The 23,528-nt window shown below is 25.6% G+C and overlaps 1 protein-coding gene across 2 annotated transcripts in view; it reads right to left on the reverse strand.

Moving 5' to 3' along the window:
- Nucleotides 1-20,300, reverse strand: part of LOC100203107 (dedicator of cytokinesis protein 9) — an 88,834-nt gene extending 68,534 nt beyond the window's left edge. For both annotated transcript variants that reach the window (XM_065789014.1, XM_065789015.1), the window contains exons 1-7: nt 20,019-20,300; nt 18,560-18,676; nt 8,222-8,311; nt 5,064-5,146; nt 4,289-4,364; nt 3,632-3,733; nt 3,467-3,538 (exon numbers count right to left, since the gene is read on the reverse strand). In XM_065789014.1, coding sequence (XP_065645086.1) covers nt 3,467-3,538; nt 3,632-3,733; nt 4,289-4,364; nt 5,064-5,146; nt 8,222-8,311; nt 18,560-18,676; nt 20,019-20,153 — 675 coding nt within the window. In that variant the 5' untranslated portion in view covers nt 20,154-20,300. The remainder of the gene's footprint in view (nt 1-3,466; nt 3,539-3,631; nt 3,734-4,288; nt 4,365-5,063; nt 5,147-8,221; nt 8,312-18,559; nt 18,677-20,018) is intronic.
- Nucleotides 20,301-23,528: the final 3,228 nt, after the last annotated feature.

The following is a 23,528-nucleotide window of genomic DNA, read 5'->3' on the forward strand; positions in this document are numbered from 1 at the left end:
TCCACGCAAATTTAGAAAGTTCGGTAGAGTTTATTATGCTTGTAAAGGCAATCTTTAAAAGTTTTTTCTGTAAGCCTAATATAATATCTACCTTCATCTTGCAGATTTGTCTTAACATTACATAAATAGATGACATTTTTAATTAAACATTTTCCATGAAGTGGACATAAATTAATCTTTTGGCAATTGCACCTTCGAGCATTAAGGTTTGAAGAATTTGATAAAATTTTATTGTTATGTGAAGTGATGATGATGCGAATATTTGGAAGACAGCTATAGCTAACCTTCAGGTTGTTTCGATTAAACAGCTTTTGGAATTTATGAGATTTTGGGAAGTTTTTATCGATTAAATTTAGGAAAAGTTTGGCTACGTTTGTCTTGACATTAATTGAAAAGGGAGGGTAAACCAAATACTATTTCATGCACATGATTTAGCAACTTTTATAGAGTCATTGGCAACGGCAGTAATGTTTTCTTTAAATCCACTAGACTTGAGGGCACTGTTGTAAAAAGTAGTGGCTCGATTAAGAACTTCATTACTTGAAGATATACTTCTTATACAATTCGATATCATTGAGTGAATAGCTTTAAGAATATTTGGAGGATGGTTCGAATTAACATTGATATATAATGGGATGTCACCTGCTTTCCTATATGGCTGATAAGACCTGCTTTCCTATATGGCTGTAAGTCATGCAATTTATGCTTGATGGAAAAACACCATACAATCTCATCCCTACTGCCTTTACTAAATAAGCAAAACGAACTTGCGTCTAAGTGTCGCCATGAAAACAAATATATGATGAATAACTTTAATGTCATCAAAGAAGACATTGCACAGTATTTTTAATGTATTTTTTTTTTGTCGTTGTTTTTTTTAGATTTGTAACATCGGATGATCACTATTTGCGTGAGACTCTGAGTAATGTTTTAAATAAAACAAGTGTTATAATTATTTAGTTTATACTATATATTGCTCTACTTTGGTATTGAGCACTCTTTAACAAGAAATATTTACACAATTACTACAATATAAATATATATATATATATATATATATATATATATATATATATATATATATATATATATATATATATATATAAATAAAGTTTTTCTTTATAAAAACAACTTAGTGGTTTTCATTTTAGTTACAATGATCAAGTCTTGTATGTTCACACATGAGTATTTTACTTTAGACAACTTGGTCACAGCTATTTGCGAGTTTTATTGTAAGTGTTGCAGAAAAAAGTTTTAAAAACAAAGAAAGCAAACCTAACAAAATAGGAAATTAAAATAAACTTAAATAGAAAAACCGAAAAAAAATATTAACAATTTAAATAATTTGTGTACTGTTTCTATTTTTGTGTCTTTAGGGTGGTTGTGATTTTCAGCAATGAAATTCGATAACTCAAAAAACAGTTTTAAGTTGACATTAAAATTAATGATTTTCTTATATTTTACTTGTTTGTTTTTTTAAAAGAAAGCGAAAATATAAACTGCCATCTGTTTGTAAAATATACTTGTATAATAAATGGTCTACACATTTTTCATATAGCCTTAATTGTTTTATATTACCTTTCTTTTCCAGTACGTTTTGTATCCCGAATCTTTTAACAAAAACATGTTTCTTTTTAACATTCAGCCCTGTGGGTGTGTAAAAAACAAAAAAACTTTAGATTAGGTGGGTATACTTCGTTTCAAATAAATATTATATAAAACAAAAAGTTATACATAAAAGTATACGCATGCATTACATAGACGCTTTCTTATAGGGACAATATATACTTTATAATTAAATTTTTATTTTAGGATTAGTAAACAAAAAGTTACGTTTTTTAACTAAAAATGAAAAATAGGGAATTTAACAAGATTTTTTGATTATAATTTTTTTAATCTATGTTTTTTTATAAAATGATTAATATTTTTAAAATTTTTATACAATCTCCCTTCATATATAAATGGTTACAAAGCAAACGTATCACCAGTGGTATTTAAAAGAAAAACAAAAAAATTTGACAGTGGTAGAAATCGAACCATGAACGTTCCTTGTATAAAGTTAACGTTATCCAAATAAGCTAAACGTACATATACTTCGTTTCAAATAAATATTATATAAAACAAAAAGTTATACATAAAAGTATACGCATGCATTACATAGACGCTTTCTTATAGGGACAATATATATTTATAATTAAATTTTTATTTTAGATTTTAGAAAACAAAAAGTTACGTTTTTTAACTAAAAATGAAGAACAGGGAATTTAACAAGATTTTTTGATTATAATTTTTTTTATCTATGTTTTTTTATAAATTGATTAAAATTTTTAAACTTTTTATATAATTTCCCTTCATTTGAGACCCAACATGACATAATTTTGAAAAACTTTTTTTTTAATAATATTAGGGACCTATATAATGTTCGAGGGTTGGTAGCAACCCCTTAAAATATTTTTTATTCAAAAATTTCTTAAATGTAGCATTTTTTTTAATTATATACAACATATTCAGGGTTGCCAGCAGTCATTTTCAGAAAAAGTTGTTTTTAGAACCACCTTAACCCACGCATTGCATAGATGTTTCATATAGGGGCAATATATACTTGTTATATTAAAATTGTACAAATATATATACAATTAGATTACAATTTATATTTTTTCTTTCTTCTTTAAAAAAAAAGCAAATAAAATATAGGAAAATCATTCTTTTTAATGTCAACTTAAAACCGTTTTTTTTTTTTGCTTTGCCTTATCTAATTTTGTTGCTATAAGTAACAACCACTCTAAAGATACAAAAATAAAAGCGGTACACAAATTATTTAAATTGTTAATTTTTTTATATTTTTTTCATTTAAAATTTTTTTTTATTCCCTATTTTGTTAATTTTGCCTTTTTTTTGTTTTTGAAACTTAGTTTTTACGCAATGAATAATATAAAAAAATTTGCAAACAGCCAGGACGCCAGGACCTGGCCAGTTGTATAAAATAAAATACTCACATGTGGTCATACAAGACAAAAAACCGCATGCGTTTCCTGGGAAAGCTTAATGGGAAAGATAATTACACTTTTGTGAGAAAATTATTACTTTTTCTCTATTTTTTGAGAGCCGTAAATTGCTCCTGTAAACCGTTTTAGGGGAGTGTGGGCGAAAGGCAAGAACTAAAGCTCTTGCTTCCCGCTGAGGCCTGGATAAGATATTTTTTGCTAAATTTCGTTTGACTTTTGATTTTTACTTGTATTTTTGTTTGTTTGTTTTTTCATTTTTGAAATTGTCCACCTAATTTATTTTATTATTTACTTGTTTGTTTTTATGTTTAAATAGCTTTGTTTACATTTTTGTCCTATTGAGAAAAACATTGCATCTAGCGGTTCATAATAGAAGCTTAATTACCAAACCTTCTATATTAAAATATCACACACTTTTAGATTATGCATTTTATATTGGTATACAGAGAGATAAAGATTACCTTTCTATATTCAAGAACATAAGAACCATCAAGAGATGTTTGCTTTAAAGTGAACCAGCGTCTTTTATATGTCTAAATTAGTTAAAATATTGAATTATAGATTACATTAGTTATAATATGTAATATATATAATGCCAATAACAATTGTTCAAATAACTTGAAAACCTTAGAACCATATGAAGGATTTCCATCAGAATGGAAAGGTGACTTTGTCAAATACCCATCCCTGTATATTCCTTTTTCTTTCAGGGGGATGAGTAGAGATTCCTAAATGTAAATGTAAAAAAAATTTCAATACAATGGTATCAAACCTGCCATTTGAACTTTATGAAAATTCCAGAAATGAAGGCTACAAAAGAGTGTATTTCCCCTAACAAAGTTCTTTTTATTCGATTTTATTAAATAAAAACTATATAATTCTATTTTTTTTTTCTATATTTTATATTTCTATAAATTATGCTTCACCGTATTTATTATAAATTAGTTTAAAAACTTATACTTCACTTAAAGTGGCAGTAACACCGTTTTAGGTAAAGTTAAAAAGTTTATACAAAAAATAACAACAACTAAAAGGCTTTTCCATTTTTTATGGAATAGCAACATAGAAAAATTAGAATTAATTTAGAGGATAGAAAACATTTTCAAACTCTGTTGGCTCCTAATAAAGGATTTTTTCAGAAAATAACCTACCTAATGTTGAATTACTTTTTCACAGTGAAAATTATTACACATTTAATATTACCATGGATATCATTACATAACAACACCACTAAATATTTGGTCATTAAAAAAACATTTAATATTTAATTAAAAAAAAAATACTTGAACATTATCTGTATTATCTGTTGAAAGATCTTGTTCAAATATATGCTGTTTAAGTTCTTTTGTTCTTCCGTATCTATAATAAAAATTATCTTTAATAAAATTATCTTTAATAAAATTAAAAATAAAATGCTACTTATAAAGTGTTCTAGCACAATTGCAAACATTTTTATAAAGTTTAATTTATCACATTAATAGATATCAGATATCACTCTTATAAGAATGATATCTAATATTTTTTGGAAAACAAAATAGATTAATATGCCCTACATAATCCTTCAGGGTTAGGGTCAGGGTTCGGGTTATACTTTACTATATACTTTACTATAATACTTTACTAAAATACAACTAATGTGCCCCAATGTGCATTTCATGTTTCAATTATTATTTTGCTTGAGTTTCATAGAGGAAAATGAGAAAAAAGGTGCGTGTACATTTGTACACATGGTGTACAAAAGCACATGTACATTTGTACACATAATGTACAAAAGGATAATTTATGCTTTATCATATTGATATAAATTTAAAAGTTTATTTTATAAAAATAAGGAATATATGCATATAGCAGCAACCACAGTTTACAACAACCAACAGTTATTTACAATAACTAAATTATCATTTACTTAATATTAACCAGATTAACCAGTTATAAACTCATAAGTCTTTGTTACTTTAAAAACCATAAAGAAACTTTGCAAAACTTAATTATGTAAACAAATAAAATATGCTAGAGCATAAAATTAAAAATAATTTAAAAATAACTTTTTCAACTTACTCATTAAAAGTATGAAAGCTTTGTCCATATTCTGCATATTTATTTTCCAGAATCCAATATTTACAAGTGTAAACTTTAAGACACTAAACAAAAAAAAATCTAATTATAAAATACAGAACTTAATAATAGTGCTAATGTACTTTGGTGTGCTTCTTGACACAGACCTTTTTAAGATGCTAAATGCAAGAAAATATAGCTTAAAAGAACTTAAGCTTTATAACGCATTTTAATAATTAAAAAAAAACTTTTTCTGTATTTGTTAACCATTTTAAATTAAATTATTGTCACATTTAAAATAGTGATTGTATCTTGTGTTGTTTCTAAAGAAACTTCGCTGAGTTATTCTATACCTTGAAATATAATTGTTCGATACTTTGGAATATAGTTGTTCTATACTTTGGATCAAAAAAACCAGGCTGGTATTTTTTATATTCTATTTTACTAAAATAACTGAATATTTTTTTAAGTTTTTTTATAATAATGGTTTCAATTGATTCAATTTAGTATACTTTAAGATCTAAACTTAGATTACTTAGAAACTTAGATTAGAATGAAACTCTAACTTTGATGAATTGGTGGTACAAGCACTTCAAAAGTATTGACAAATGTTGAAATATGTTTTGCTAACATATAAATACTTTACAAATAATTTTGTAAAATCTAATATGATGATAGTAATCTACTTAAATTTTCAGAAAAATTAGAATTTATTTGTTTTTTCATTTTTTTAAAGATAAAATTTTAGAACTAATAAAGAAAATAAATATACTGTGAAAATTATTTTATTTTGTGAATACGCAGGTGGTAGGCATTATTCTGATCAATTGTATTATTTGATTTAAAATAAAATATAAATATACTATTAAAACTTGCTATATGTTAAACTTGTTGCTCAATACTAAACTTGCTATAAACTTGTTTGCATTTCATATTAAAGATCTTCACTTTATACAACCTTCATGTTTAATGAAGGATTTTCTATATACGACATTATTTTAGGGAGAGGAACTTAAAAATGGAATGGTGAAAGAATGACGCCTAAGTAAAACCACATTTTGTTATTAATTTAAACAATAGCCAGACAGTCTTTATCAGGTTCACTTAAATCTTAATTAAGTTAACATATCTCAATAATTATAATAGTTATGCTAAGTAATTATCATAATTATGCTAAATAATTAGTAACTTTAATTAAATAATTTATAGCAATTATGCATTACAATAATAGATTAGAATTAAATAAATTTTGTCCAATGGGATGTGATTGGAAAGTGTATGGAAAGTAAGGTCAACTTTAATTAATAGTAACAATATTATAAATTATAATATTATAACTTTATAACATTGTAATAATATTATAATGATAAATAATAATATTATATTTTTAATATCATGTAAAAACCTAAAAAAAGTGATTAATTTTTTAATACTTTTTTCTTTCCAGAAATTGGAAAAAGATTAAATTCAATCTATTTCCACTTCTTAGAGTTGAAAACTCATTAAAATTGAATTTTCTTTCATATTGAATAAATTGTATAAATAAAACAACTTTTTTTTCACTATAAAAACATGGATTGAAACACTTTCCACTTAGGTTAACAAGGTGATCATACTAGATATAGCTCGAAATGTAAAGGAAAACAGAAAACAGTTTTCTTAATCATTTAGATTACAAACTAATATTTGACTATGTTTGATTTAGTTGCTAAACACTGATTTAACAATCACTGATCTTACAAGAAAATAGATTTGTGGATTGTGTGGTTTACTAAAATCTATAAAGAATTAATAATATACTTACTTGAATCAATGATATGCTTACTTAAATTAATTATATGCTTGCAAAGAAAATTTTACATAATCAGATTCATCGCAGGGAGTGTGCTAATAGGCAGAAGATTCCACTGTTTGTTACAGTACAAACATGTAAGTACAAACATGTAAGTAAAAACACCCAAAACAAAGTTTTTAAATGCTTTTGAATGAGGTTGTACTTTACAACAATATTGAATGATTATCTTTTCTTGTAACATACTAATGTATCTAATATACTATTTTAGTGTTTCATTTGATTGAATCTTTATTTGAGATTTACAAACATCAGGCGTGGTTTTTGAGATTTTCAGATTTCAATTTGAGATTTTCAAGTGTCAGGAAAAGCAGAATATTTATTTATTTTTTGTATTTTGAATAGACTTCTGTCATTGTTCACGTAAAATGTCATTGTTTATGCAAAATTACTATATTTTGGAAGAAAGAAAAAAAAAGTAGAGCAGAGAAATGAAAATGACCTAAGAAAATGTGACATGTAACCCACTGGTTGAATTAAACTAATTTTTAAGTCAAAAACATGTTAAAATTGTTTGAAACAAACTATATATTTGTAACGGTACATAAATATATTTTAAATCATTTCAATACACAAAAAGATATGATCATACAAAGTTTACCCCTTTATTATTTTCCATGGTTCACAGTTATAAAAAAGTGCAGAAAACTAAAAAAAGAAGTATTTAATTCAAATTCAATAGTGTATATCTCAGGTCAACCTACTAAAAACTCTAAATATGAGAAATATATAATGCAAAATAATATAAAACTTAATTAAATTTTACAACTTCGATAACTAACTAATGTTTTATTACTATTGCTCCAACCAAACAGTAAGTAAGGTTGTCATATATAATTGTAACTAAGTAAAAAGTTGTTATATATACTTGTTAGTTGGTAAAAATATAATAACCTTGTTACTAAGTAACAAAGAAAGTAAAAATCTTGTTATTAAATAACAAGTTTCGCACCAAGTAAAGTTTTGAATTCTAAAGAAAATCTAAAACTATAAAATTAATTTCTTTTACTTAACTTATATCATCAAATATTTTTTTAAAGTATTTATACTATCTAAAAACATTTTTAAAAAAGAAGACTTAGTTAAAAAGATAAAACCCTAACCCCCTCCATATAACAATATAAAAATCTTAACCCCCACCACTTTACAATATCAAAACAAAACTATTCAAATATTTTTCGGAAATCTTTTTATAAAATATAACTAATTATGACATTTAAAAAAGTATAAAAAAATTTTAAACAAAAAAAGAAAAAATTAAAATTAAAAATAAAATAATAAAAAATAAAATAATAAAACATAAAATTACTTCTTGCACAAAGAGATCAGTTGCATCTTTATGGGCCTGAGGAGGCACAGTTGAATATTCTGTACGTAGCTCTTGTTCTCTGCAGATAAACTGAAATTATATTTTAAAAAATAATAATTTTACTAATAACATAAATATTGATTAAAAGTTTATTTATGTAATTAAATTATTAAATCATGCTAAAAAAAGATTTAAAAAAAACGACATAATTGAAATTAATTTATAAAGTTGTTTCTTGTATAATTTAAATCAGATGAACTATTTATAATTCAAGCAAAAAATTGATATTTTAGTAATATATGATCGCTTTTTAATAAAAAAACAGTTAACATCACAAAATTTGCAATACAATCAGGCAAAATGACAAGCACATTAATATGAAAATTTTCACCAAACATTATACAAACATTTTCACATGAATACAATAAAAAAACATGTGAAAAAACCTTCCCATAAAATTATATACAAAATAATGCTTTCAAATTATATATATATATATATATATATATATATATATATATATATATATATATATATATATATATATATAGATCTATAGTTTGTTGTCTTTGGGAAGAGCGGAAGGAAAAACGTGATTCTTACGCCAACAAATACGTCACTTTTAATTACTTTTGACTTTCGTCCAACATTTGCGTGTTGGACGAAAGTAAAAACCATTAACTTAATTACAAATAAATCGTTTTTTAAAAAAACCACAAAAACGCATATTTAATTGACCAGAATGTTTTTAAAAACATTCTGAATGTTTTTAACAATATAAACAATGTTTTTATTTTTATTTTTTTTAATAAAATGTTTTTATTTTTAATTTTTTTAATAAAATGTTTTTATTTTTACATTTTTTACTGTAAATCATGCGCGGAGTGTTGCTACATCGACTATCTTATAGCCAAAAGTAATTAAAAGTGACGTATGTGTTGGCATTAGAATCATTTTTTTCCTTCCCAACTTCCTAACTTCCCTACTTCCCAAATGCAACAATTTATAGAACTATATATATATATACATATATATATATATATATATATATATATATATATATATATATATATATGTATATATATATATGTATATGTATATATATTTATATATATATATATATATATATATATATGTATATATATATATATATATATATATATATATATATACATATATATATATATATACATATATATATATATACATATATATATATACATATATATACATATATATAAATATATATATATGCATATATATATATGTATATATATATATATATATGTATATATATATATATGTATATATATATATATGTATATATATATATATATATGTACGTATATATATATGTATATATGTATGTATGTATGCATGTATATATATACATATATATATATATATAAATATATATATATGTATATATATGTATATATATATATATATATATATATATATATATATATATATATATATATATATATATATATATATATATATATATGTATATATATATATATATAAGATAAGTGTTTTTTACTAATTAATTATTGCTCTGTTCTTTAAGAACATTGAGCCCTCTATTTGTAAAATACACTAACATAATTTACATATATATATATATACATATATATATGTATATATATATATATATATATATATATATATATATATATATATTATATATATATATATATATATATATATATATATATATATATATATATATATATATACATATATGTATGTATATATATATTTCTTGAACGTCGTAATAGCATAAAATAAGTAATTATTTTTAAAAATAACACAATGTTTTTTATTCTTGACATGTTTCGTAAAATTTATTTACATTTTCAAAAGATTATTTTACAATAAAAAAAACTCATAAAATAAAAAATATTAAAAAATAGAAGTCTTTACAGAGAAATATTAACAGACAAAAATTATACATAATAAACCAATATATTTATTACAAAATAACTCATTATATAACCAACTGTCAACAAAAAAAAAAAATGAACTGACAGTATAATTAAATAGATAAGTTTATAGCATAATGTAAAGTTTGTTTATTAAGTGAGGGACTTTCCCATTTAATGTAGAGGGCTTCTTTTATCTTTAATTTTTGTTTGGTTGGGGCATTATCCAAAATCTCAAAAGAGTCAGTTAGCCAGATTTTTGCAATTAATAGATAAATTTAAGTGTTTAAATGTATGAGATTGTTTATCACTTTTAAGGTGCTTATTTATTCTAGAATAGGTCGAACATTTTAAAATCAAAATTTCTCTGGTTGAGACTATTTTCATTTTGAAAATAGTCTCAACCAGAGAAATTTGACTATTTTCATATTGAAAACACCTGAATAATTTTTTTTCGTTTGATTGCAACCAAATTTGAACTAAAAAAATTCAAAATTCTTGCAATTATGTTTATAAATAATTGGATTTGATTCATTATAATAATTGAAAATGGATCACAATAACATTCTTAAAAATTGTTGTTGCTTAGTTAGTCATTTATTCAAGTTTCTTACAATTTTTATGTAGATTAGACATTATTTGTTTATGACTATTTGATAGAATTAGTTTTAATTAAATTAAAATTACTGGTTATTTGAGCAGTAAATTTTCTTAAATTATAATGGGTTTTTACATGGAATATGACAAAAAAAGTAATTGTTCGGAAACATTTCTTACAAGAAGAAAAAGGGCAGACAGGGATGTGTAGTATTCTGACTGCAAAATGATTTTAAAATTGGAGGTGGCTCAACAAAAGGTCTCCATATGCACTTACTTTCTGTCCATAAACTTAACCTTACACCAGCTACTGTTTCAGCAAACACACCAGATGAACCACAAAAAATAATAACAATAAAAACCAATTATTAAACAATTATTTTCTGATATTGGACCAGGAGAAAAATCACTTCCTGCAACACTTGCACAATTAACACCCCTTGATGGGATTTAGTTCAGTGTTATATGCCGTTCTAGTGATATATATGCAGGTCTTATAGCTACATGTTTCAAAAGTTAACCCACAACAGTCAACACAATGCGTAAAATGGTTGAAGATTACAGCAAAAAAATTAGAAGTTTTTTAATTACTGAAATAGCCGGCAAAAAAAAACTGATGTCGGTGTAGGAGAAAGATTTTCTTTATCTTTTGATGAATGAACATCACTACATAACCGTTGCAACATGGTCAGTTCTGGAGCGTAGGCTTAATTTGTGTAACAGGATCTTTTTTTTTTTTTTAAACACCTTTGCTTCCAACAAGACTGCAAGCAGCCACTAATTAAAGTTGGAAGTTACTGAAAGCGAAAAGATGAAAATTGTAAAGCAAGATAACGATTGACGGATGACTTAAAGGATTACAAATTATATGAATCAGGAAAGCATGATGAAGGAAGCGAATTCCAAAGAGGTTCTGCAAATAAGTGTATAAAGCAATTAGAACAAACATGGACTTGATTTGCGAAAAGATATTGTTGGTATTATGAATGATGTAGCAAGTGTGATAAAAAAAGTTTTTTTTTTTCTTTTTTACAGAGAATATTATCTATAAATCAACAGCTATGTCCATGGTATGCAACTGGCCGTTATTGAATTACTTTATCAAAAGCAGAATATAGAAAGTGATAATAGTGAAAATAGATCAGCAATTCAACAACAAAGAACAATCAGTTATTGAAGACAATTTTTAAAAGAGTAACTCTTGCAAGGATGAGGATTTTTCTGACAAAAATGAATTGGTCTACCTCAATGCTATTTATATTAGGCATTGAGGAAACCAATGTGATGTTACTGAGGTAAGTTGTGGTTCAGTGATCAAAAAGGTATAAAAATTAATAGTAATGTTCATATAATCGCAAAAAAATATCTTGCAGAAGTATGTTGCGGCTAAATTTGGGAAGCAAATTACTCTAGTAAAAGAGTGCAAGACTTTTGTCAATGCTTCAAATGCTTTTGTCAAGTCTTTTGTTAATGCTTTAACCCGTCTATTTATTAAAAAATTGTATACAAAAAGCATTAATAGACATAAGTCTACTGGAAGGTGAATCTTTGGCTTTATATAAAAATGATATTAAAACTGTATTTATCATTAATGAGCTAGTTCCAGTAAAAACAACAGTTGAGGCCATTTGCCATTGGGATGTTAATTTGTTTACAGCTAATTTTGCCATAACTTTTATGTTAAAAAAACCTAAAGGTGTTAACAATGTTTTAAGTCAAAAGTTGCATTTATCATTCTTCAAATGCAACAAAAGCATCCCAATGTAAGTGGGATCTTTCAGTATCTGCACAATGGTAGAATTAAAGTTCAGTCCGAATCTGAAATAGAGCAAGTAACAGTTCCGTCTTCAATAAAATGTCGTGCATTAATAGTTGAGTTACTTGAAAGACAAGATGATTCGAATCCAGCTATATCATTAACAGATTATGAGTCTGAATCTGAAACTTTCTGTTTCGAATGAGGCACTGATCGAAATTGTTTCTGATTCTACTGACTCTCCATCTGAATCAATTTTTTTGATCATGAAAAGAGCAAAAGAATAACAGACGATCTTAATAAAGCTATAAAAAAAGCACATTTGTCCAGCATACCAATTCGATGCGAGACTCTGCCAATGACAATTCAAAAGGAAATGCTGTTGGTTGAAAATGGAGGAACATGTGGTGATTTTTTTAATTTTTTAATGACTATTAAGTGTAGAATCTGAACGTGCTTTTTCTGCAGCAAATTTTTATGCAACAAAAAAAAGAAGTCATCTGGGTGATAAAACTTTGGATGTGCTCTGCTTCCTCAAAATGTATTTTCAAAATAATCAAAAATAATTACTTATATGTATACTATATCTATAAAAACAACAAATTTTTTTTTGATAACTAAGTATCAAGACTTCCCGGGAACCATGTACAGTCGCACGCTTTGTTTGTCCACATTTAAAGTAATTTTTTCAGAGAAAATGACCACAACAGTTCACATGTTTTAACATATAAAACGTTTCAATAATTCGCGGCAAAAAACTTATCTAATAATATAAAAAAAAACAATCCTAAAAAAAGGAAACAAAATTGTAACGAAATATCAAGTTTAATTAAATAAACTAGAAAATTTATAATTGAAAAAAATAAAACAAAAAAAAATTTTTATAAAATTTTTATACACCTTTGCAATCTTTTTTTTAGAGTTGAAAAATTGTTGAAAAAAACATACTTTAAAGTTTTGATAAGCAATTTATTTACGATTTTTATCAGTTCATATAATTAAGAAACTACTTTGCTATGTACGCTAGAATTATGAGAAATTTTGTTAACTTTTTTTCTTATGCTTATACGTTTTGTACGTCTTTTCACTTTTATTATGTTTTTTCCTCAATACTTACATAAATAGAATAACATGGTTTCTTTAATAAATGTATTTACCACATTTGATACATGTCTGAAATTGTTTCCTTTATATTGCCCAATTTTTAATATTAATACAAATTACTAGAGATATTGAACATAAAGATTAGTCTGTTTAAAAAAATGTATAAAAACTTAAAAAAAAGTTTTAAGTAGGTTTCTAAACATTTTGTTAAAAAAATTCAGTAAATTAACAATGCACTAGCCCACAACCTTTTGGAGCATTGTCATTAATAATAGTTCATCAGGAAACAAACTATCAGGTTTAAATGCACAATTTGGATAATCCAACAAAAGGGCAGACTATGCCAATGGGGGTATTGAAAACAACCAAATATTTTATATCTAAATATTAGTATTAATGACTTTTTATCATGAAAAACTTGTTAAAAAATAAATTTTTTTTTTTACAAATGAATAGCAAATAGTTTTCTTGCTTTCCTGTGCATTGATAAAAACAGTAAAGTTTAGCAAAACAAAACAAATTTAAAAATTATCCATGTTTCTAGCACAAATTACTGACTGAAAAGTCACAAAAATATTGTATATCAAAAAATATTTTTATTGTCGTTATATTCTTATCTACTTTTTTTCTTGATTTATATCTATTTTGTAATGGAAAATAAAAAATGCTCTAAAAATAAGAAAACAAAAACAGTAAAATATTTAGGTTAATTATTTTTTTTTCACAATTCTCTTTTTTTAATATTCAATTTTTTAAACTTATTATATTTAGATTTTTTTATTCCGTCTAACTTTTCATTCTTTTCTTCGAGTATTGCTGTTTTATTCTCTCTAGTTTCTTATAGTTTTTTTTTGCCGCAAATTCTTAAAACGCCTACTATATAAAAACATGGTCATGTTGTCTAAAAAAATTACTTTAAGCATGGATGAACAATGCGCACGACTGCACGCGCTTCCCTGGAAGGCCTGAATTATGTATAATATTAAAAAACCAAAGAATTTCCTTGTAATTTAACAAATAATTTTTTCTAAAGATATTTTAAATGTCTTACTAATTTTATTAAAATTTTACATAAATAATATATTAAAATCTTTCAAGAACAGGTATTTAAAAATCAGGGATCCCAGGATTAAGTAAATGTAATCCTGAAATCCCGGAATTGAAAATATAGCTTGGGATTACGAACCCTAATTTAAAAGTAAGATGGCAAACAAACAAAAAAGCTGAAATGTTTTTTTTAATATTTCACTAAATAATTTATTTTGGCAAGTTTAATTATTTCAAAAATAAAGAACCTATATTATCCTAGAACCTAGACTATATTATCAGACTCAACAAATTTTGCAGTTTTTAGCCCAAATGATGCAAATTTGCTCTTCCAAAAGGTACACATTTTGTTTGTGTGTGTACAATACAGCAAATTGTAAAATTTATTGTATTGTACATATACAAAAATGTTGAGTATTGTTGTCCTTGAAAAATTTTATTATGATCTTTGTGTGTAGCAGAAAATTAAATGTTTGCACGATTCACTGATGCAACAGGTATCTTTATATACAAACTTCTTTAAAATTCTTACAACAGTATCTGACACAGACATGATCTAGAAGTGCAATATGAAAATGATGAAAGTGATGAAAACAAACTGCCAGCAATCGATAAAACAGATAGAACTGACTTATTAAAGCTTCTATTAAATGAATTAAAGGAGGTAATGTGTGAAAAGCTTGATAAAATTACTTCTCATCCGTTTATAGCAAAATCACAATCAAAACATCTAAACATCTCAATGAAACAATTCTTAATGAAGCAATTATCCTAGCAAATTTCACAGAAAATTGCGCTTCTTCACTTGGTTTCTTTCAACAAATTCTACAGTTGTTTTATTACATAAAAGTGAAAATAGAAATATCTTTTTTTTGCATAATTTTAGTTTATACAAAAGTATGTTATACATCAAATTGTTTATCATACTAAAAGTATGATAAACAATCCCTCAAATACAAAGATTTTTACAATTTATGTCATCATGCTAAGCTTTTTTCTATTCATTATATTTAAAATCTCTTTGCAACAGCCATAGCAAATTGCCATGTTCTGGAATAGGTGTAGCTACAAAAAGGCTTTTTGCCACTGCTAGTTTGCAGAATATAGCTACAGATCAAACACTGTCTGCTGAAGCAATATTTAAATACTGCCAAATTTAAATCAGTGGGATTGTACTTGTGTACGTCACAGATAAAAAAATGGAAATAAAAAAACTTGCTGATAGATTTTGATAGCAATCACTGTTACTTAGCCAAGAAGTTCAAATCAATAAAAACCTCTATCTCCTTCAATCATAAAATTGAAATGGGTATCTGATAATGATTTTGCTTTAAAACTCAACTTGATAAATAAAAATATGAAACAGATTAACTCTATTTTGGTATTGCAATACCTATTGTGTAAATGCAACAAACTTTCTTGGCATGACATGGTTTCTGAAATTAAGAAAGAGAATGACATCATGGTAAAGTTCATGCACCCATACTTTTCAAGATGGCTATACTACTGCCCAAACCGAAATGATGTTTCTTGAGTGTCATTAATGAATGTCATTTCTATTGCCACAAACGCAGTTAACATTTTCTTGACATCAGTACCATATTTCGAATGAAAACATAACTCGAACTGAGCAGAATCTAAGCAATTCTTAGCCATTTTCTTCCACTAGAACTTAAAACATGAAAAGCACAAAATATTAAGGACCAGGGAATATTTGTTAAAATTGACGAAGTTTACTGAAAGGCGAAGTTGACTTGGGCTTCAACTTCGCTGCCGAAGTTGAAATAGAAATTCGGCTTTCAGTTTCCATAACAATTTCATAACTTTATTTAACTTTCTGTTAAACTCGAAATCAAAAAAGTTTTTTTCAATTTATAAAGAAGAAGATTTATAAAATATACTATATTTTTATGTATATCAACCTGTTTCTATTGGCTACAACCCACTTTCAACTCTTTAACTCCGAAAAGTGTTTCGGAATTAAAGAGTTGAGAGAGGGTTGTAACCAATATAAGAATTAGCTTCTTTGACTAAAGTGGCCCACTCAACCTTAGGAACATGAATTCGGTAAAAAAAAAAAAAAAAGCATGTTGAAAATAAATTGGTCTTACAGAGTCAATATTCGAAAAGTCACAAAGTCTATTCATCACTTATTAAATCTTATTCATCACTTTTAAAAAAATCCTAAAGGTAAAAAACAGGTGAGTATTTAACCTAATATTCTTAATGATCTTTTTCCTTTATCAAACTGACAATCAAAATTTTTCAATAAACATTGTAAATGTTTTTTTGTTTATGTTTGTTCAAAAACATTAATCATTGTAAAGGTTCCATAACTTAAACTTTCATAATTACTGAATTTTTAAATTTTTTATTTTGACGCAAATTGTTTTTTGTAAGCGTATATTTTTTAATAAATTAAAATTTTCTTGGCTTCACTTGTTCTATGTCAAGTTTTAAATTATGGTTAACTACAAGCTAAAAAATAATAACTTTAGTTTATAAAAAGTATTTACAGCAATCTCAGCGCATTTTTTATAAAATTTATAAAAGTTCTCAAAAAATGTCTTTTTTAATTAAATGTGTTTTTAAAATCCAAATTCAGCTTTCAGATAAATTCAATTTAGAAGTCCAAATTTGTCTTTCAGTTAAATTCGGGATACATAAACGTCTTAAATTTGTCTTTCAGTTAAATTCGGTATCGCATATGATCTAAATTCGTCTTTCATTTAAATTCGAGTCTTAAAAATTCAACTTCGCCGGTCCTTACAAAATATATTATGAAAAATGTGAACTCAAATAGGAAATTTTCTGTTTAAATTTCAAAATGCTATATTTTTATTATGCTTCAAGAAACCAAAACTTTATTTTGAATTAAGATGGCCTAAATTCTCCTCTTTTATTTAAAAATTTGAATGAATGAGAGTTAAATGACTACAGGAGTTAATAAAAGCATAACCTATGGAAACAGAACAGAAAACTTGATTGATCACTTTAAAATCAGAAAATAACCAATAAAAAATTGAAATCAAGCTATCTTCTTCAATTTTGGATTTAACACCCCAAAAAATTTTTAATTAACCACCAAAAAATTATTTAACCACTATAAAATCAATAATGACAGACATGGGCAACAAACGAGACTATAGACTGCATTTATATCTTCATCCCCACATTTATGAAATTTCTAACAATTATCACAAACTAAATTATAAACTTTCAATAAGCAGCTTCAATAAACAGATTCAATAAACAGTGACAAATAACTTGCATGAAATTTTTAATGATTTTTTCTTTATACGTCATAGCTATAAACAATTTTAGGTCAGTAGCTTAAATTTCTCAAAAATAAAAACAACAACAGCCTTATAAACCTATATTGAACATTAGTCAGATATATACTTCTCTTGGATGACCTTAAAGTTAAAGGGCAAGTAGATTCTGCTGCTACAAAGACAAATTAATGACTAGAATTTTTAAAAAAGCATTCCAATACAGAGGTTTAAATCTGTGAAAGTTTTTTTACACAACATTAGACCAAATCTAAAATTAGCAGTTTGATCATAGTCAACTCAGGGGCAAGCAGAGTTTAGAACTGATTCAACAAAAAATTTCAAAAAAAAAAAATTTAATATTAAAAAAATTTTAGAACTACAATTTTAATCCAACTACTATATTAATAAAACTTTTTTCATCAAAATAACTTTTAATTTAGAAAAAAACCTTGTATTTAATAATGAGTCAAACCTTTGTTTCATATTTTTTATGTCAAAGTCACACAGATTAAGGATTAAGGTCAGCAAATTATTGCTAACCTAATTTTTTTTAACACCGAGGACTGTTATATTAAGAAAGAAAAAATAATTCAACACAATCTCACCAGAGAACATTACCAAATAAAAATCTTACCTGAACATCATCATCAGGAAAAAGCAGAAGACTTTTTAATGGATCACGTTTTATTTCATTCTTTTTTATGGTAATTTCTTTCTCGTAATCAATAGGTTCAATACCAACTGAAAGTTCCTAATTTGATAAGAATTTTATAAAACTTTTTTACATGTTCTTTTATACTAATTGATCTATTATACTACTCCTACTCCTTAATTATTGTGTTATTATTGATTTAAATATTTTTCTTACTCTTTTAAAACAAAACGATTCAGACTTTGAAAATTTTATTAAACAGACATTGTTTTTTTTTCCCATGATGATAATGTCTTGCTCCTCAACCAAAACTGCGTATATTTGAGAAAAATTGATAAAAATTTCTAACAATTTTGTTTTTGATTCATTTAAAGTAGTCTCGATATTTTCAATTGTAAATATGATAATAACAACAACAACAACAACTACTACTACTACTAATACTACTACAACAACTACTACTACTACAACTACTACTACTACTACTACTACTACTACTACTACTACTACTACTACTACTACTACTACTACTACTACTACTACTGCTGTTGCTGCTGCTGCTGCTGCTGCTGCTGCTGCTGCTGCTATTACTACTACTACAACAATAACAACAACAACATCAACAACAACATCAACAACAACAACAACAAACTACTACTACTACTACTATTACTACAATAAAAAATATCATCAAAAAATTTACAGACAAATTAGAGACATTCAGTATTATTATATATTATTTATCTCTTAAAATTTACCCATTTATAAACTATATCAATAACAAATTTATGTATAGATATAAATTTGTTATTTATATAGTTTATAAACTTATATAGAGCTATATAGACAAAAATGTAAATTATTTCAATTTCAGAAATGCAATAATTTATAACTACATAATTATTTTACTGTCAAAATTATAGTCTCAATATTTTCAATAGTAAATGTAAACATGATAATAAAAATTACAGCATAAAAAAGAAAATAAACAACAAGAACAACTCTTAAATAATAAAAGAAAAATGGTTCTAACAAATATTATCTAGTTACTTCAATTATATTCCACCAATATTTAAAAAAAGCTCAGATAATCAAAAAAAAAGCAACAACAACCACCACCACCACCATTACCACCACAACAACAACAACAAAAACAACAACAACAACAACAACAACAACAACAACAACAAAAATATCATCAACAAATTTACAGACAAATTAGAGACATTCAGTAATACATTATTTATTTCTTAAAAATAACTCATTTATAAATTATATAAATTACAAATTTTAGATCTATATAGACAAAAGTACAAATTATTTCAATTTCAGAAATGCATTAATTTATAACTACATAATTATTTTACTGTCAAAATACAAACATTGGCTATAAATATTTTAATGACAAAAAATACATTAGATGTAATTACATAATTATTACCTTCAAACTTTTATCAAGATTAAGTTTACGTTCTGCGTGATCTTCTCGAATAATTACTACCGGTTGCTGATCATTTTCAATTATATAATTTAATTTCAGTTTTCCAGCACTTTTTGCCTTTTTATTATCGGTCATTTTATGCCAAAAAAGAATAATTAAAACTCATATGAACACATTTTTTTATTTCTAATAGTTCCAGATTTTGTCTCGATTGTTTTACTATAATTTTGTTAACTCATTTTTTTTCAATTTGAATTATCAGCACACAAGGAAACAAACACTAAAAAAGTAAATAGATTCTAATTTAATAATAAATAAGGGTTTATTATTACATTTTAATATTTAATATTTAAAACGCTTAAAAATCAAAGATTTTTTAGTTAATAATGTAGTCGAAAATATAACATAAAGAATTAGCCGTGAAGATGATTTCAATATAGAAAACGATGAGTTTTTAAATAGTCTACTATTTAAAACATATTCAAAAAATAGTCACTTTCTAAATAAAAATTTCTAATTAAAAACTCGCTTTCTAAATAAAACTACACTTTTTTTACTTAAAAAAATCTTTAGAACCGCTTTTCCTGTTTAATTTACTTAACAATATTTTCTAAATGGAAAGTTTCTATGCAAAAAAAATAGGGGGACGGGGAAGAAATTCTGAGTAACTTTAAAATTCATATATTGTTTAAAATCTATAATAAATTAGATAATAATATAATAACAAGTAAAAGTAATGCTATTATTATTAAAAGTTATTATTATTTAAATTGTCTGTATATATGTATATATACACACACACACACACACACACACACACACACACACACACACACACACACACACACACACACACACACACACACACACACACACGCACGCACGCACACACGCGCGCGCGCATTTATTTATATATGTATGTGATTAATTCTTGTTTGAAGTTAATTCGAGCTAATCATAGTATGACCGGCATGACGAACTTGGAATGTTATACTTTCTGACAATTAACAACTATTAGCAAAAGACACTTAAAAGAACACACCGACAGTTCTATAACTTCTTTAGGTTTAAAATCTAAAATAGTTTTAAAAAATCTAAAATTGCTTAAAGTTTAAAAATTTGCAATGTTTAAGTGTTATTTAATTTAGTGTTATTTGGGAATGCAAATTTTGACTAAAAAAAAAATCGGAATTCGAAATTAAATTTTTTCGGAATTCGGTCGAATTTCGAAAATATTTTAAGTTTTTTTATGTATATAAAAATAGTAAAAATAACTTATTTGAGATAATTAATTGTTATTTATTGCATAAAAAATACTTTCTTTAAAAGTAAAAATTGAACATAAAATTATACCAAATTCAATTAGTACAGAAACATTCTAATATGGTATATCATTTGATAATAAAAAATATAAAATTATTGTTTTATTTGCGTAAAATATGCCTTGAGGAAGCAGAGATCACTTACAGCTGCGTCTCTGAGTCTCGTTCGAACTTTTGTACTAAAGTTACAAGCAATTGAGAAGGCTCGCTCAGACTCCATGCTTGATGGCGGAATCAAAATCAAATATGAGTAGACGGACTCAAAAATATTTTGCCACGAACGCCGTCTACTTCAAAGAATTTCATTTCAGATTTAATATTTGAAATTAAGTTCCTATTTATTTTTTGTTGAGTTGAGTTGGACGTTATGTTGGACGATAAATTCAATTGAATTTTGTTTTCCAACTTTTGTATTAATGTCAAGGGTTTAGTTTGTTCTTCCAACATCACGTCTATCACATCCTAAACTTCTGACTGTTCGCCTGAGGAAGTTTTCATGTTAGTGTTAAATATCAATCTTTGTGCAAAGTTTTCAATAACATTGGCTATTGTTTTTTTCAATAGTCTAGTGAAAGATGCGTGAATCTCACTTTTTCCGCATTTATTCATTGTGTGAATACTGAAGAGTTTCAAACACATTAGTTTGTCTTTAGCTTATTTGGTCTTCTAATTTCTTCTTTAATTTTAATGAAAGTTTATCAGATCCGAAATTCTCAAGCAGAAAAGAAAATGCCGCATCAGCAGAAAGCAGATTTGTATCTTCTCAACAAAGGGCTTCAACAGTAAGCTTCTTTTGCGAGAAGTGCAGAGATAATGTTTTTAATCGACAAAATTTCTGCACCTAGATATCAGATGCAACGTCAATCAATGCTTTTCTAACACAGCTTTTTAGCTTGTTAAACTTTTCGAGCATTTCGACTAAGCTATTCCATCTAGTTCTAGTATCCATAATAAGTTTCAATTGTTTTCCAAATTCTTGTTTCAAGTAAACTTGAAGAATATCATTTAATGTTTTCAAAAAATGAAATTTTTTTACAATTGAGCGAACTTTTTTGATGAGAAAACTAAATCCAAATTCTTCAGTCTCAACAAGCTCAGCTTCATTATAAGCTTGTTTAATGAAGCCATTTATCGAATGAGGAATACTTTGAATGAGGAATACTTTGAACATTTTTATCTTCAAAGTATTCCTCATTCGATTCATCGAAGTCACTTACTTGATCTTCTATACCAACATTTTCTGTTTATGTGTGAGCCACCAATTCAGTTGTATTCGAATTACTATACAGAACATCAATTACAGCTAAATGTATCGCATGTGCAAAGCACAACTGCTGATTACATGGCAAAAGCAGCATTTTTGATGCACTGCTTTCTGGACCTCCATCTTGCACGACATCCCGTTTTAATACATTAATATTGTGTATTGTTCTTAAATGCGTGTGCTGTGGCGTTGTCGTTGAACCAGCAGTTTTTACTATTTCATAACATGTTTTACATTTTGCAGTTAGTTTTTTTGATCCTCTTAAAAAATGAATCCAAACAGAACTTTGATTTTTACATTGCTTTGTGTATTCCGAATAACTTTCCTTTGAAGACATTTTAGGATATACTGCTGATAATAATTTAACTTGTTAAACAAAATAAAATTAAAATTAAATAGTTATCAAATAATGTTGTTAAATTAAAACTATTATTCCTGCTATTATTTGCTTACCTATTTAAAAAATATTGATCCAAATAATTCAATACACACCGCACTCCAATATGCAAATCTCAACACTGTTGAAAATCGTAAAGTATAAGACACGACCACGAGGTTATACCAAATATAAAAATTATTACATGAGGATATGAAATGAAGACATGAAACAGTTAACTGCAATAACGTAATAACGCAATAACGCAATAAGCAAATTTCATCAAATTATTACATGTGGATATGAAATGAAGACATGAAACCATTAACTGCAATTTAGGAATGTTTTCTCTGTCTACTTGTATTATGCAGGATAACTGTAATTTACAATTGTTTTCTTTATTTCTTCTCATAGAATTAGAATGTAGAATATTTATATGGACAGAAACAAAAACACAATTTAAAAGTTGGAAAGAGCACGAAAAAGTAAATTTTAATTTCGGAATTCGCTGGAAAAATTTTCGGAATTCAAAACTATATTATGAAAAC

Source organism: Hydra vulgaris, chromosome 01 (genome assembly GCF_038396675.1).
Source record: "Hydra vulgaris chromosome 01, alternate assembly HydraT2T_AEP".
NCBI classification, from domain to species: Eukaryota; Metazoa; Cnidaria; class Hydrozoa; order Anthoathecata; family Hydridae; genus Hydra; species Hydra vulgaris.